We start from the raw sequence: 15,009 nt of genomic DNA, 5'->3' as shown, positions 1-15,009 counted from the left end.
AGCACAGAGGAGGTCTAGGTGACATATGGCAGTGGCAGTCCTAGCTGATACTAAAGTGGTGGGATGTATCCCTAAAGTAGAACAGGGCTGGGTGTGGTGGTGCATGACTTTAATCCCAGCAGTTGGGAGGCAGAGGCACACAGATCTTTGTGAGTTCAAGGCCAGCCTGGTCTACAGAGCTAGTTCCGGGACAGGTTCCAAAGCTACACAGAGAAACGCTGTCTCAAAAAACAAAAGGGAAAAAGGTCACCTCACATTTTTATTCTGAACAAACTTAAGGATAGAGCTAGCTTTGGGACAGAAGTACCATTAATGAAGAGGCAGCTAACCTAAAGACCCATCTAGCACCTTATATGTCTGGAGCCAGAGCTAAAATGGCCCCTTAGAAAAAGGGGAGGGCTTGGGGAAATGGCTTTTTTTAACTATTGAAACAAGGGGGAGGGTAGCCTATGCCTCTAATCCTAGCTCTCAGGAGGCAGAGACAGCAGATCTCTGAGTTTGAAGTCAGCCTGGTCTACAATGTGAGTTCCAGGACAGCCAGGGCTAAAAACACAAAATTAAAAAACAAAACAAAACATAAGGGGTTAATAGCTAAACTACTTCCTGTTGTTTGGGGGTATTGAGTTATTGAGGCAAGCTCAGTCTTCATCATCTGGGTGTAATGGGGGTTGTAGCCACTAGGGCTGATAATCCTGTAATAAGAAGTGATTAAATGTCTGGTTAGAAATCTTTTGAATCTGCTGTTGAAGAAATCTAGACCAGTTTATGAGACAGGATGCAATTAGTAGGATTAGAAAAAGGAGGAGAAGGGGAGTTAAAAAGGGCAATATGTGGGCTGGGGCTATAACTTAGTGGTAAAATGCTTACTTAGCATTCACCAGATCCTGGGTTCCAATACTAGTAAGATTCTAAAAAGAGAAAACCATTCTAGCCCAGCAATGGTGGCTCACACTTTTAATCCCAGCACTCAGGAGGCAGAGGCAGACAGATCTCTGTGAGTTCAAGGCCAACCTGGTTCACAGTGTGAGTTCCAGGACAGCCAGGACTACATAGAGAAACCTTATCTTGAAAAACAAAAAAATAAAACAAAACAAAAAAGGCAAAGTCCAGTGCCATATTGGACTGTGAACAATCTACTGGCTAGAGGCCCTGAGCTGTTCCGTATGTTCTTCGAGATCTGTCTAGAGTTGTCAGATCTTGTCTTTTTTTTTATACCTGAGTGATTGACACAGAAGCGACATCCCTTCTTGAGGAAGAGGCAAAGGCCACTTTTCTCCACTGTTAGTAGCTCTAATATTTTCCAGTTTTCTTTAATGGTTTTCAAGTGGTTTGCATAGAAACAAGAGTTTCTATGCCATACAATAACCTTCTTGTCCTGCAAAAAGCAGATGAGTGCCCTATCATTTGTAGAACTATTTCAGCTAGTGAATTTGTCTGTTGATAGATTTGGATCTATTTGGTTTTAATAGATACCTTCCCTTGTACTTCAATAGGCATTATAGGTAGCCACTTTGTCCCCTGGGCCAAGGAGTTTCCTATTGACCTAGTATTCCAGCCGTTTGTGAAGGGGTAATGTACTATCTTCTGTAACTACCTCCTGCTGAAATGGAGGGCCAGAAGGGGATTCAGGCAATGGGTAGGCATCAGAAGCATCTGGTTCGCCCACCCAGCTGTAGAGACAGGGAGCAATCACATCCACCGGACTGGTTCACTTCACAGTTTCATCCAGTCCAGGGCTCAAAGCCAATTGGAACAGTTTGTAGGCCACAGCTGATTCCTGGATGGTGTGTGCCAGCCAGGAGGAAATGTGCTGAGACAGGTATAGACTAAGGAGAGAAGTTAAAGTTTATGAACCTAAACAAAAGTCACAAATTTGGAATTTCCACTGGTAGGTGGGGGAGGGGAGAAGTCCCAAGACTAGGGGAGGGAGAAATCACACCCTCAGGAATAGGCAGGTGAGGACAGTTGAGCTGTGCTTATTTGAAGAGATGGCTCAACCATTAAGAGCACCGCTTCTTCCAGAAGACCCAGGTTTGGATTCGGAATACCCATATGGCAGCTCATAACAATCTGTAAGTTCAAAGTATCTGATGCCCTCCCTCTTCCGGGCCCAGTGCACGTGGAACACATATACACATGTAGAGAGAACACTCATACACATAAAAACATTAAATTCAAAACTTTATAAAGAAATAATTTTTTAAGAGGATGGTAGGGGCTGGAGAGATGGCTCAGCAGTTAAAGGAATACATACCACCCTTGCGACCTGAGGTTCCCATAACCCTTTTCAGGTGGCTCAGAACTGCTTGTAAAATCAGTTCCAAGGACTCCAACTCCCTCTCTGCATTCTGAAGCCACCTCTATTCACATGAACGCTGGCGCGCGCGCGCGCGCACACACACACACACACACACACACACACACACACATATACACAAAATTAAAAATAAAAGAAATCTTTGGGGGGGGGGAAAGAGAAGGCAAAGAGGTATCGGTTTCTTTAAGAGTGCGGGCTGGCAGAAAGCCCCGCCCAGACTGCAAGCCCCGCTCCGCCCACTGGAGGCGGGACTCGGGCGGTTTGAAAGGTCCGCGCGCTCAGCTGGGTGGCTCGACTACGGCTGAAATGTCGGTTCTGAGGCCGATGGACAAGCTGCCTGACCTGAACGCGGCCACAATCTTGGTAGGTGCGGGCCTGTGTGCTTCCTGGGCTTCCCGCAAGCCCAGGCCTGTGTGCTTCCTGGGCCTCAGCACTCTCGGACAGGCGAGGTGGGCGGGCGTACTACTCTGAACCAATAGGAGCGGCGGCCCGCGATTCTGACTGACGCCTTCACCAATAGGCGCACGGCTGGCTCTACAACACGCTTGCGTGGGCGTTCCAGTTTGAACTTGGGTTTCCCGCTTTCTAAGAGGGTCGCTCGCTGGACGATCTCTCTCGGAGTGTGGCTCCTCGGGGTCCCCTTCTCGGGAAATGGAGCTCTCCAAGCCGCCTCTGGCTGGGTGTGTATCCCCCAGGAGGGACTCAAAGTCCAGAGGAGCCGCCCTGCTCGGGTCTTCATCTGTCTGGTTCTCTCCCTTCGCAGCTGGTGGGCACGGAGGATTCGCTTCTGCAGAAGCTGGCAGAGTCCATGCTCCAAGACCACTGTGCATCTGAGCTGAGGGTGTAAGTTGCTGAGGTGTAGCCTGAACTCTCTGAGCTGGCCTGAGGGGAAGGGAAGGGAGCCTGCGAGAGAGGGCCCAACTCCTCCCAGTTGCCACCCTGGTTCTGCTCACTCTTGCGGAGCTGACTCCTTTACAAGTCTCTACAAATGTTCATTATTCATACAAATGCCAAAAACCCACTTACTCGTTGACGTTCTGTGTTTGGTCATCGGCGCCTAAAAACAAAGCGGAGGTATGTGTCTTGATTTCATTTCCTTTTGCTGAGACAAAAGATAAAATACCCTGACAAAAGCAGCTTAAGGACGAAAAGACCTACTATTGCTCGTTGCCGGAGAAGTCCCTGCTGCAGGAGCAATCAGTCACATTATATCCACAGTCAAAAGGAAGGAAGGAATGCGTGCTCATCTGCCTTAGCCCAATTAAGAAATTAAAAAGAAAAGAAATCCCTCATAAGGCATGCCCACAGGCAAACTTAATCTAGACAGTTTCTCACTGAGACTCCCCAGGTGACTCCAGATTGTGTCAACATAACAAAAATATGGGGCTGGAGAGATAGCTCAGTGATTAAAAACACTAGCTGTTCTTCCAGAGGTCCTGAGTTTAATTCCCAGCAGTTACATGATGGCTCACAATCATATGTAATGAGATCTGGTGCCCCCTTCTGACCTGCAGGGATACATGCAGACAGAACACTGTATAATAAACAAACAAATCTTTAAAAGAAAAAGTAACCATGACAGAGGGTGACCAAAACCCCTGGAGAGTGGAAAATAAACACCATTTAGAGCCAAACATGAGAGGCATTTATAAGGTCATTCTGTTACACTGTTACATATGCAGTTTCAGACCCTGACTCAACAAACCAAAACACAGAGAAGTCATTTCCCCACCTGTTTACTTGTTTCTGGCCCTCCCCTCCAAACACACACACACACACACACACACACACACACACACCAGTCCCTAAGGATAGAGACTCACATTCATGGGTGATTCCCCCCCAGGACTTAAGCAGAAACTAACACAGAGTAGCTCAGTTAATAACTATTGAGTTAATCTGGTTAATTCATGATCCAAGAAATGTAGAACTGTAAAGCAGGGATTTCTAAGGGTAGAATGGTGAAATGAAAGCAAGCTAGTCCAGGGAGATTAATTAGAAAATAGCAAGAATTTTAAAGCTTCGATGGTTGGGGGGGGAAAGGTTCTGGTGTGTTTTACCTGCAACAAATTCTGAGAATTCTTTATTGCCCCCAGTTTTGGGAGGAATAGTAATTACTATGTTTTCCCTTTACTTTTCTAACCTTACTAGGCTTGGGGATGGGAAACACATTAACACCACACCAATCTCATAACTCAGAAATAGAAAAGGATTTATTCTTATCTTTATTTTATGTTGAATCAGTGTCTTGCCTGCATATATGTCTGTGTGAGGATGTGAGATCTTGGAGTTACGGACAGGTGTGAGCTGCCATATGAATACTGGGAATTGAACCCAGGTCCTCTGGAAGAGCAGTCAGTGCTCTTAACCACTGAGCCATCTCTCCAAGCCCTAGAAAAGGAGTTTTAGAAATTTGTTTGCCCTTGAACAGTGAGCTTGTAATCCCAGCTACTAAATAAATCAGAAGAGGGAGATGTGTCTTATGTACTTTCAGCTGGGCCTGATGGCACAAGACTAATCCCAGCATCCGAAATAGAGGCAAGAAGGATCAGGAGTTCAAAGGTTAGCCTCAACTACACAGAAAGTTAAATGCCACACTTGGGCTACATAAGACCATGTTTTAGGAAAACAATATGACAATTTTAAAAGTAAATGTTATACTTTTGTTGGTATTCCTTGAATTATAATCTAAGAAAGAGTGATGGGCCAGGCATGGTGGTGTTGGCCTTTAACCCCAGAGATTGGGAGGCAGAGGCAAGAGGGTTTCTATGAGTTCAAGGCCAACCTAGTCTACATAGCAAGTTCCATGACAGCCAGAATTACATAGAGAGATCCTGTCTCAGAAAAAAAGAAGAAAGAAAAGAAAAAAGAAAGAGTTCGATGTATACAAAGAATGGGCAGAGAATTCAATAAAGGCCTTCAGGTTGGGTGTTTGGCAACTAAAGCTAGCAAATGACAAAACTGTGTCAAGCCTGCCTCTACCAAAGGGATTCAATCTTATCCCTTAACCAACTCAGCCCAGCACCCCTCCCAGAGAGGTGTGGGTAGAGCTGGCTGTGTCCCACCAACTGGGTAGTGCTGAATTCCCTCTGAGGCAGCTCCTTTTCCTCTAAAGGACAAACTGTGACAGTCACTGTGAGGTGGATATGTGTCTTTAGTCCTGCACTTTCTTGTTTTTCAGCCACTTGGCCAACTCCCTCCCTTTGCCCTCCACTGTGAATCGGCCCCGAATTGACCTGATTGTATTTGTAATTAACCTTCACAGCAAATACAGGTGAGAGCCAAGACTGGACTTGGGAGGGCCTAGCTTGGCCATGTGCTGGAACAGTAACCTTAACCTTAAGATGGGAAAGCAGGAGGCAGTGAGAGGCTGCCCCGGGGTGAGGAGGGAGGGCTGGCAGGGCTTGAAAGACAAATCATGACAGTGTCACCCGTTCATTTAGCACATGCATGTCTAGTGCGTAAGGGGGCCAGAAAAGAGCATGGTTATCCCTCTGCAATTGCAGTTACAGACAGTTGAGGGTGGCTGTTCTGGGATGCAAACTCCGATCCTCTGGAAGAACAGTGAGTGTGCTTAACCTTTGAGCCCTCTCTCCAGCCCAAATTCCTGCCCTTGTTTTATTTATCTTGTTTGTAGCATTGTGGGCCAGTATTCTGCTGAGGTTTTCCACACTAGGGGTCAAATTTCAGAACATGACCTCTTAGCACTGCTAAGAGCACTTAGCAGTCAAGAGTCGGATAGTATAGGACAGTATTTGAGAAAAGCACAGGTGTTTAAGCACACCACTGTATTTGTACCCCACACTGTTGGCAACAGTTTCTTCTGGAGAGTTGGCAGCGAAAAGCCCTCAAAGAGGATTCTTTAAAACGCACGCGCGTACACACACACACACACACACACACACACACACACACACACACACACGGCTTGGTGGTTATAAAAGTTTGGTTACCAGCACCCACAACAGGAATTTCAGAATCTACTATTACTCCAGCTCTGGTGGAATTCAATGTTTCTGGTCTCCATAGACACCAGCAATGGTGTATACCAAAACACATACAAGCACTGATCAAAACATAGTTAATAAAATGAAACAGATGGGAGGATATGGCATTTGGAATATGGAGACAGGAAGATCAGAAGTTCAAGGTCATCTTTAGGGCAGCATGAACTACATGAGATCTTGACTCAGAAGGGGGAAGGTAGGCAGCAAAATGGCTTAGTTTAAACCTGAGTTCAGACCCCAGGACTCAGTATGATCCTCTGACCCACACAAGTACCTCACGGCACATTCCATGAATGTGTGTACACACACGATAAATATTTTTAAAGAATCACCCAGATTGTAGCTAGGCATATTGGTGTATGTCATAATCCCAGCAATCAAAATGCTGAGACAGGATGATCAGGAGACAGAGGCCAGCTTGAGCTACACAGTGATATTGTTATGAATATGGTGTGAGGTGTGACCTTTGGTGGATTCCTCAGAGAGACAAATATGCAATCAGGCAGGACTTGTGCGAAAATTTTATTGGGGGAAGGGAGTAAGGGAAGGGAAAAGAGGAGAGAGACAGAGACCTATCTGCCTCTTCAGAGAAAAGCCAGGAAAGAGAGCAGAAGTGGGTGGTGCTTGCCTGGTAGAGGGACCTTTGCAACTGCAAACAGAGCCAGGGTACTGCCTGCCCCTGCCAGGTTCCCAAGGGGTGGGGCCAGGTTTGCATTTGCCTGGATGCTAACAAGCATCCTATCTCAAAAAAAAAAAAACATGGGGGAGGGGTTGTTCTTGAGACAGGGTTTCTTTAAGTAGCCCAGAATGTCCTGGAACTTGATATGTAGACCAGGCTGGCTTCAAGTTAGAGATTTGCCCACCTCTGCCTCTATGCCACAAGCAGGGCTGTGTTGTAAAATTCTGCTTTCTGTCGTTTTCTCACTTGGTCTTGTATCCCAGCCTCCGGAATGTGGAGGAGTGTCTGAGCCACGTGGACAGCAGCTTCTTCCTGGGAAAAGTATGTTTTCTCGCCACAGGGGGTGAGTATGGCACCTTTCTGCTGCACTCCTACTTCAGCTTGAGCAATGGCAGTTATGACCTTGTTGAGGTGGCATGCAGAGAAGTTTTCCTTACCCAGCTACTGACTTTATCTTTTGCCTGAGGAGGTCATAAGAGGGCATGGGACCTTCTAGAACTGGAATTACAGTTATAGATGGTTGTGAGTCACCATGAGTGCTGGGAGTTGAACCCAGGTCTTCTAGAAGAGCAGTTTGTGCCCTTAACTACTGAGCCATCTCTCCAGGCCCATTTAAGAATGTACTTTTGTTTTTGTGTTGAGACAGGATCTCACTGTGTATCCCTGTCTGTTCTAGAACTCACTATGTACATGAGGCTGGCCTCAAACTCCCAGAGATCCACCTGCCTTTGCCTCCTGAGTGCTGGGATTAAAGGTGTGTGCCACTAAACCAGGCACTACTACTTTCTAACTTGACCCTGTAGGTAATTCTGCTCTTGCTTGGGGTTCCTTGCTGACTCCTGTGGCTTCCAGAGTGAAATTAAAATCAATCCTCTAGAGACACAAAGTAACCCTGGAAGTGGCACACACCTACAATCTCAGCACACTGGATAATACTAAGGTACAGCATGCAGGGGAATTACTGAAAGTTCAAGGCCAGCTTGACAACCTGGTGAGATCGTGTCTCAAGGATTTTACAATTGGTCTCTGCCTTTGTGTCTAGCCTTAGCCTCCACTCCTTTCTTTCTCATTCTTTGGGTCAGCCTCAGTTCTCTGAAAAAGGCCCTGTAGGCCCTGAGATGAGGCAGTATTATTACTGGTAATCGCTGGCTCTCTCTACACCAGACACTCTGGGTTTTTATTATAGTCTTTGAGGTAGGCATTACCTCAGGTTCACAGCTGAGGAAACTGGTTGTAAGGTTAAGTGGCTTGCCCAGGGCCCTACAGCTCAACAAGCCAAGCTTCATAGTCCTGCAACTGGGCCATCCATCACCTTCTTTTGTTTGGGTTTTTGCTTTGTTTCATTTTGTTTCTTTGCATTTTGAGACAAGGACTCTATGTAGCTCAGGCTATCTTCAAACTCCAAGTGTCACCATGCCTGGCATCAAGACTATCCTCTGAGTGATTTCTGTGGGGCTCCTGTCAGGTACTATTTCTCCTCTTTGTCTTGCTAACTCCTTCAGGAACTCCAAAACACTGTTCAGTGTTGATGTCTGTCTGATCACACTGAGTCCCTGGAGAGGGAGAGTCTCTCCTTGATGCTGATGATGGTGGTGATAGTGATGGTGAATACTGATAAACAGGTGAATGCCTGGAATTCCTCAGTATCAACTCACTGACTGAGCAGCTCTGTGTAGAGGGTGCTCTTATCCTTATTTCAAAAGTGAAGAAACTCAGCCAGGTGGTGGTGGTGCATGCCTTTAGTTCCAGCACTTGGGAGGCAGAGGTAGGTGGATCTCAGTGAGTTCAAGGCAAATCTGGTCTACAGAGTGAGTTCCAGGACAATCAAGACTGTTACACAGAGGAAACCAGTCTTGAAAAAAAAACCAAAAGAAAAAAAAAGTAAAGAAACATTTTAAGCCGTTTCAGCCTTGTAGTCTAATGTGATGGTCTTGACTGCTCAGAAAAGAATGACCAGGCATGGTGGTGCACGCCTTAATCCCAGCTCTTGGGAGGTAGAGGCAGAGGCAGGCAGGTCTCTAGCAGATGTAGTCTGAACTGTGTCTGGCTTCTTTGCAGCTGGACAGGAGAACCACTGCAGCATTCACCAGAACACAGTTATAAAACTGGCCCACACCTACCGAAGCCCCTTGCTCTTCTGTGACTTAGAGGTGAGAACCCTGGTCATTGTGGCAGTATTATAATTCAGTACAAGGAAAGGGCAGTGAGAACACAGTGAACACATTGGGAATGCATGTTGAAGGATCACCAAGTATCCAGGTGAGGTGGCCTGGGTATGGAGGGAGGCAGGTAATTCTGGTTAAGGCTTAGCTTTTAAGTCCTACGTGCATATTTGAAAGTCTTGGTTAACAATGCTCATCCTACTGGGGGATAAGTACTTATGAAGTGTCTTTGTGTCTTCAGACACCACATATCCCCTTTTTTGTCTAAAAATAAAAAGTTATAACATAAGAAAAATTATATACAGTAAGTACAGTAACTATACAATATGTACAGGCAAAAAGTACATCAGCAATGTCTAGTCCATTTGCATTTGATAAATGCAGAGAAAATACTCCATTATCTATCCTATCTTGGTGAGTTCAAAGTCTTGTACCTAATTTACTTTCTATTCTAATTTCATTATCAAATTATCTTTTAATGTCTCTAAACCTTTCACACTTTATGCATGTTTAGTGAGTTTCTTTTCTGAGTCTCGTAAACAATGAAAACTATAACTATCTAGTCTTAACTCCCTCAGAAACCCAAGAAGGGAATAATATTATTTACTGAGTAAACAGGAAGTACAAGCAACTGACTTCCAAAAAATGTCCTTTCTGTCTAATTGACCAATGTTTCCTCATGTCTTTCTGACAGTCATAGTGACTGATGTCATCCTAACTTCCATGGGCTGCAGACCTTGTCTGTAGTGTCATCACAGGGCAGGACACACAGCAAATACTGTGGGTGTTTATTAGATGGACAGGTACATAGCTGTCCTAATTAGCTTCTGTAGGTGTTGTGTGCACATGTAGGGGGGATCATGTGCCTGTATGTGCCCCAAAGCCAGAGAAGGGTGTCAGGTGTCCTCTATCACACCCTGCCTAATTCCCTTGAACAGGGTCTTTGCTGAATCTAGAGTTAGATTGGTGCCTATATAGCCCCAGCAATCCTCCTGCATCTGCCCCTTCCTTCCCCCTACAACACTAGAGTTCCTGGCACACACAGCCATATACAGCTTTTGATGTGGCTGCTAGGATCAGGATGCATGCTTGTATAACAAGCACACTTAACCACTGAGCCAGCTCTGGAGCCCCAGAGGAATTGCATTTGCATTGATATGTGGTGTTGTTCAGCAGGAGTTAATATATGCTCCCAGGATGAATTACTGAAGGTTCTCTGAGTCCAAGCTGCCCTACCCCCTCACTTAACCTACTCAGTTGATCTAGGGGTCTTTTTGTTAGTTTCCAGGTTCATTTGAACACTTGTGTCCTGGGTCTGGTGCCTTTTCCCTAAGACATAGTGACTCCATAAGAACCAAGGCAGGACAAAGATCCCACACATCCTGTGCCCTGGGTTTCCTGTTATATGGTCTGTGGATTATGCCCGTGACGGCAGAATTTAGGTGATCTATAAATTGAATGAGAAGTAGTACTTACTCCTCCCCCACAGCACTATACTAGCCTCTAGCTGGAATTGAGCTCATGAGTTAGATTAGCCAAGAATGTCAGTGGGAATAGCCAAACTAGCAGTTACTAACAGACATAGCATAGACTGGAGTCCTGGCTTATTGGATACGAGCATTTGCTGTTCTTACAGAGAACCTGAGTTTGATTCTCAGCATCTACATAACAGCTCACAACTCTCTATAACTCCAGTTCTCATACCCCTGACCTCCTTGGGCACCAGGCACACACACGGTACACAGACATACATGCAGACAGAACACCCGTACACATAGAGGTACTGATGTTTTCATTTACATGTTAGGGCAATGTAACTCATGACTACTGTGTTCTGGCTGCTAAACTGCCCCCAAGGTCACCCTAGACCAAAGCATTGGTGGGGGTATACATATATTCATTGCACATCTGCACATCCGTCTTTTCTTTTTTCCTTTTTTTTTTTTTTTTTTTTTTTTTTGAGACAGTGTTTCTCTGGAGCCTGTCCTGGAACTAGCTCTGTAGACCAGGCTAGACTCAACAGACATCTGCCTGCCTCTGCCTCCCGAGTGCTGGGATTAAAGGCATATGACCCCAACGCCTGAACATTTGTTTTCAGAATCCTTGACTAGATCCAGGCTCTGATAGGTGACAACACCCTGTGCCCCTGGCACACCTGAAGTGTCTCACCCTCCAGGCTTTCCTCACAGCAAACCTCTGAGAAAGCACTCCAAAAAGAGTCATCTTGCTCAGTTGCACAGTAAGTTATGGCCAGCCACTTAGTGTGCAGCTGTTTCCCCAATTGTGGCCTCCTGACTAGTTGGCTTTGAGCAAGTCACCTTACTGAAGAATCCTCTTTGCTTCACAACTCAGGTGCAGGTAGTGGCTGTGGTGCCTGCTAACCCTGTGACAGGCCCTGTTGCAGTTTCCTATGTGGCCATGTGGTGGCAGGCCACACCAGTTTTTGAGTTTCCATGCTGAGGCCTGGAATAATAGGGCAGTCAGTGATGAGGCTCAGCAAGTGAAGGTACTTGCTGTCAGCCTGAATGCTGTCCCTGAGCCCCACAAGTAAGAAGGAGAGAATGATTCCTTGCAAACTGACCTCTGACTTTCATGCATATGTGTACACACGTGTATTCTCTCTCTCTAAATGTAGTTTTAAAAAGAAAGTAAAGTCGTAGGGCCAACTATGTAGGAAAGCATAGGCTGCCATCTGTTTCCAGCTGGCAGCAGGGTTACAAATACCTGCCCATAACATGCCTAGGTCCGTCAGATGAAGAGCCCCATCTCTGCACTATTGGTCTCTCCCTCTCTCTCTCTCTCTCTCTCTCTCTCTCTCTCACTCTCTCTCTCTCACACACACACACACACGCCTGTCTTAGTTGTACTTCTTAGAGCATCATTTTTGTCTTACCAAGTTGGAACCTCAACATATTTGGAGGCCGTTGTGTGACAAGAGTTGCTAGTTCTCTCTTTAATAGACTGGGAAACACCTTTCTCAACCTGTGGGATGAGACCCCTTTGGGGGCCACCTATCAGATACCCTGCATATCAGATATTTACATTATAATTAATTTCTCCTTTTTTAACATGATTCATAACCATAGCAAAATTATAGTTACGAAGTAGCAACAAAATAACTTTATGGTCAGGTCACCACACCCTGAGGAACTGTATTAAAGGGTCTCAGCATAGGAGAGTTGAGAGCACTGGTCTAGGAGGTGTGCCATTCACCCAGTGCCAGTTGTCTACCAGCATGGCCTGTGTTGGTGCTTGGAAATACAAGTAAAGCAAACACTGGCCCTGCCATTTTAGAAATTAGTGAGGTGGTTGGCAGCCTAGCAGAGCATGTCTTCCCACATGACGTGGACAGAGTCATAACTGTGGTCAGAATGGTGTGGTGCATTCGTGGCTAGAGACAGCTATAGCACTCAGACTAGAGCAGCAATAGATTGGAGATAGAGAATTTGAAAGAAGGGGATTCAAAATACCTCTCACATGAACACAGTGTGCCAAGCACTGTTGTAGGCATTAGAGACAACCACACAGAACAAAATAGTAAAATTTATATATATACCCTGGCTGTACTCTAGTCAGGAACACAGACAGGCTGCTTGTGCTTGTTTGTTTTCAATGTGAAAAAGAATGACTAGAGCTGGGAGATGATAGCTCACACCCTTAATCCTAGCTCCTGGGAGGCAGAGGCAGGTGAGTTTGAGGCCAGCCTGGTCTACAGAGCGAGTGCCAGGACAGCCAGGGCTATACAGAGAAAACCTTATCTGAAGTAAGAGAGAGAGAGAGAGTGATAATGAATGGGAACCTGGATGTAGCTTTATGGGTAGAATGGATACTGAGAGGGATATCTTGTGTCTCGGCAACAGCCATCATGTTATCTGGCAGAACAGTGCCAGATAAGAAAATGGAAAGTGCAGAAGGCTAGAGACTGCCTGTTGTGGTGAAGTCCCCCAGGGAGGCCTGGGCAGGAGTAGCTGAAACCTGGAGAGCAGAGCAAATGAAAATGTTAGTAATGGTGGGGTTAGGTCATAGAGTCAGTAAACGCAGTAAGTAGCTTTACTCCAAATAAAACTGGAGTTGCTGGAAGTTTGGGGCCCAGGGGGCACGTGGCTTTTCTCAGGCTGTGAGAATAAATGAAAAGAGAGGAGGGCAGACATGAGGAAGGTTTAGAGATTTTTCTTGAGGGGTTGAATGAGCTGGAGTCGGTGGTGTCTAGAGAAGAGTGACATGGAATGGTCTGAAGTCCTTGTTTCCTGGACAGTCAACAGAATGCTGGTAGCTAGATGTGAGGTGACAGCAAGACAAGTCAGGGACAACTGAGTCTTCTGGCATGACAGCTGGTAGAAATGAGGCAGAGTTCCAGGAGCAGAGTCAGTGACAGGCTGACATCGTTTGCTCTTCAGCAAGGCAGATGTTTGTGTCACTTACTTGTCCAGAACTCACTGGTCCAGGTCCAGTACAGCTCCTTAACCACTGGTTGCCCTGGGCCCTCCATCCCAATAAAGGACATGTGGATGTGGGTGACATGTCCTTATCTGTGTTGACTGTTCTGTGACTGTTTTGTTCTGTGTCTTCCTGGGGTGCCTGTCAGTAGCTGGGACTAGCCTTAGTTGAGATCCCAGTTTTGCAGTCACCCTTGTGTGACCCTGAACTTTGTACTTAACCTTACCAGTCTTTTTGTTTGTTTGTTTGATTGGTTGGTTGGTCATGACAGGGTTTCTCTGAGTAGCCCTGGCCATCCTGAACTCACTCTGTAGACTGGGCTGACCTCAAAATCAGAGATCAGCCTGCCTCTGCCTCCTGAATGATGGGGTTAAAAGCCTGAGCCACCATCGCCTGACCAGACCTTACCAGCCTTGTCTTCTTATTTCCCCTTGATCAGGGCTCACAGTCTCTGGGTGTCTCTAGGTTTTGAAAACAAGATAGAAAGCTACCTAGTAAGGTGTGGCAAAATCATGGAGTACCCCTGCGTCTCAGCCCTGAGTTTTGCCTTGGCAACTGCATTGCACTTGGCCATAGGGCCAGCCACCCCCTCACCGTTGTTCTTTGCTCTTCCCTGAAGGTGGAAAGCTTTCGAGCCATCGTGGCACAGCGCCTGGTACGCATGCTGCAGATCTGTGCTGGCCACGTGCCAGGTATCTCTGCAGTGAACCTGCTGTCCTTGCTGAGGCGCTCCGACAGCCCCCCATCCAAGGAGCTGTGAGCACTGCTGCCCTCCCCACATTTGGCTCTGGCTCTATGAGCAGTCAGTATTGGTGAAGACCGGTCAGGGCCTGACATGCCCTGGAGGCAGCCTGCACACTACAGGACTGAGTTCTGCTCCACCAGGCAGAGCTAGGCAGGAGTGGGAAGGAGGCCATCCATTGGAACCCCATGCTATCCGGCTCACCCCACAGAGGCTCCACCCATGTCTTTACTGTCTGATAGGATATATCCACCTCAGATTTCTTTGGGACAAAGAGCCATGACCAAAAAAAAAAAACAAACAAAAAAAAAAAAAACTGAAACTCTATCTCACCTAGTATTTGACTTTGTAAATGAAGAAACTGAATCAGTACAATTAAGGGGGCAGATGGTGGCCTCCAGGAACCCAGTGAAATGTCACATGCTAGCCCCTGCTTCTCTGATAGCCTGGCGGTTGCTCCCGAGACCTGTTTCCCTGATGTAAATGGAAATGGTTCCACTCTTGTCATGTTGAGAAGATTGAATGAAATGAAGTGGCATGCTGCCTGAAACCACATTACTCCCTATGACTTGTCTGTCTGTCTGGTACATCAGACACAGCATCATGCCCAGTACAGCTGCAACAAGGCACTCAACAGTCACAATCATGCAAAACCAGACTAAGAG

At 46.3% G+C, this 15,009-nt stretch overlaps 1 protein-coding gene across 2 annotated transcripts; it reads left to right on the top strand.

Moving 5' to 3' along the window:
• The first annotated feature begins 2,541 nt into the window (after positions 1 to 2,541).
• On the top strand, positions 2,542 to 14,908 carry Cenpm (centromere protein M). 2 transcript variants are annotated; one of them, XM_051189066.1, is made up of 6 exons: positions 2,542 to 2,680; positions 3,081 to 3,160; positions 5,499 to 5,591; positions 7,267 to 7,346; positions 9,062 to 9,153; positions 14,222 to 14,908. In XM_051189066.1, exons 1-6 carry the CDS (start codon positions 2,624 to 2,626, stop codon positions 14,360 to 14,362), a joined length of 543 nt encoding a protein of 180 aa, XP_051045023.1. In that variant the 5' UTR covers positions 2,542 to 2,623; the 3' UTR covers positions 14,363 to 14,908. The 2 variants fall into 2 exon arrangements, with proteins under 2 accessions (XP_051045023.1, XP_051045024.1); XM_051189067.1 differs by lacking the exon at positions 2,542 to 2,680 and adding an exon at positions 2,942 to 2,997.
• The last annotated feature ends 101 nt before the right edge of the window (positions 14,909 to 15,009 follow it).

This window comes from Phodopus roborovskii, unplaced genomic scaffold (genome assembly GCF_943737965.1).
Source record: "Phodopus roborovskii unplaced genomic scaffold, PHOROB, whole genome shotgun sequence".
Classification (NCBI taxonomy): Eukaryota; Metazoa; Chordata; class Mammalia; order Rodentia; family Cricetidae; genus Phodopus; species Phodopus roborovskii.
The sequence above is the reverse complement of the archived record's forward strand: the minus strand, read 5'-3'. Positions and strand labels throughout refer to the sequence as shown.

What these genes read in the sequence shown, in the direction of transcription:
- Cenpm (XM_051189066.1), top strand. Translation starts at nt 2,624, where the DNA reads ATGTCGGTTCTGAGGCCGATGGACAAGCTGCCTGACCTGAACGCGGCC. An exon ending in TGAACGCGGCCACAATCTTG is followed by an intron (nt 2,681 to 3,080) that starts GTAGGTGCGGGC and finishes CTCCCTTCGCAG; the next exon opens with CTGGTGGGCACGGAGGATTC. An exon ending in AACCTTCACAGCAAATACAG is followed by an intron (nt 5,592 to 7,266) that starts GTGAGAGCCAAG and finishes CTTGTATCCCAG; the next exon opens with CCTCCGGAATGTGGAGGAGT.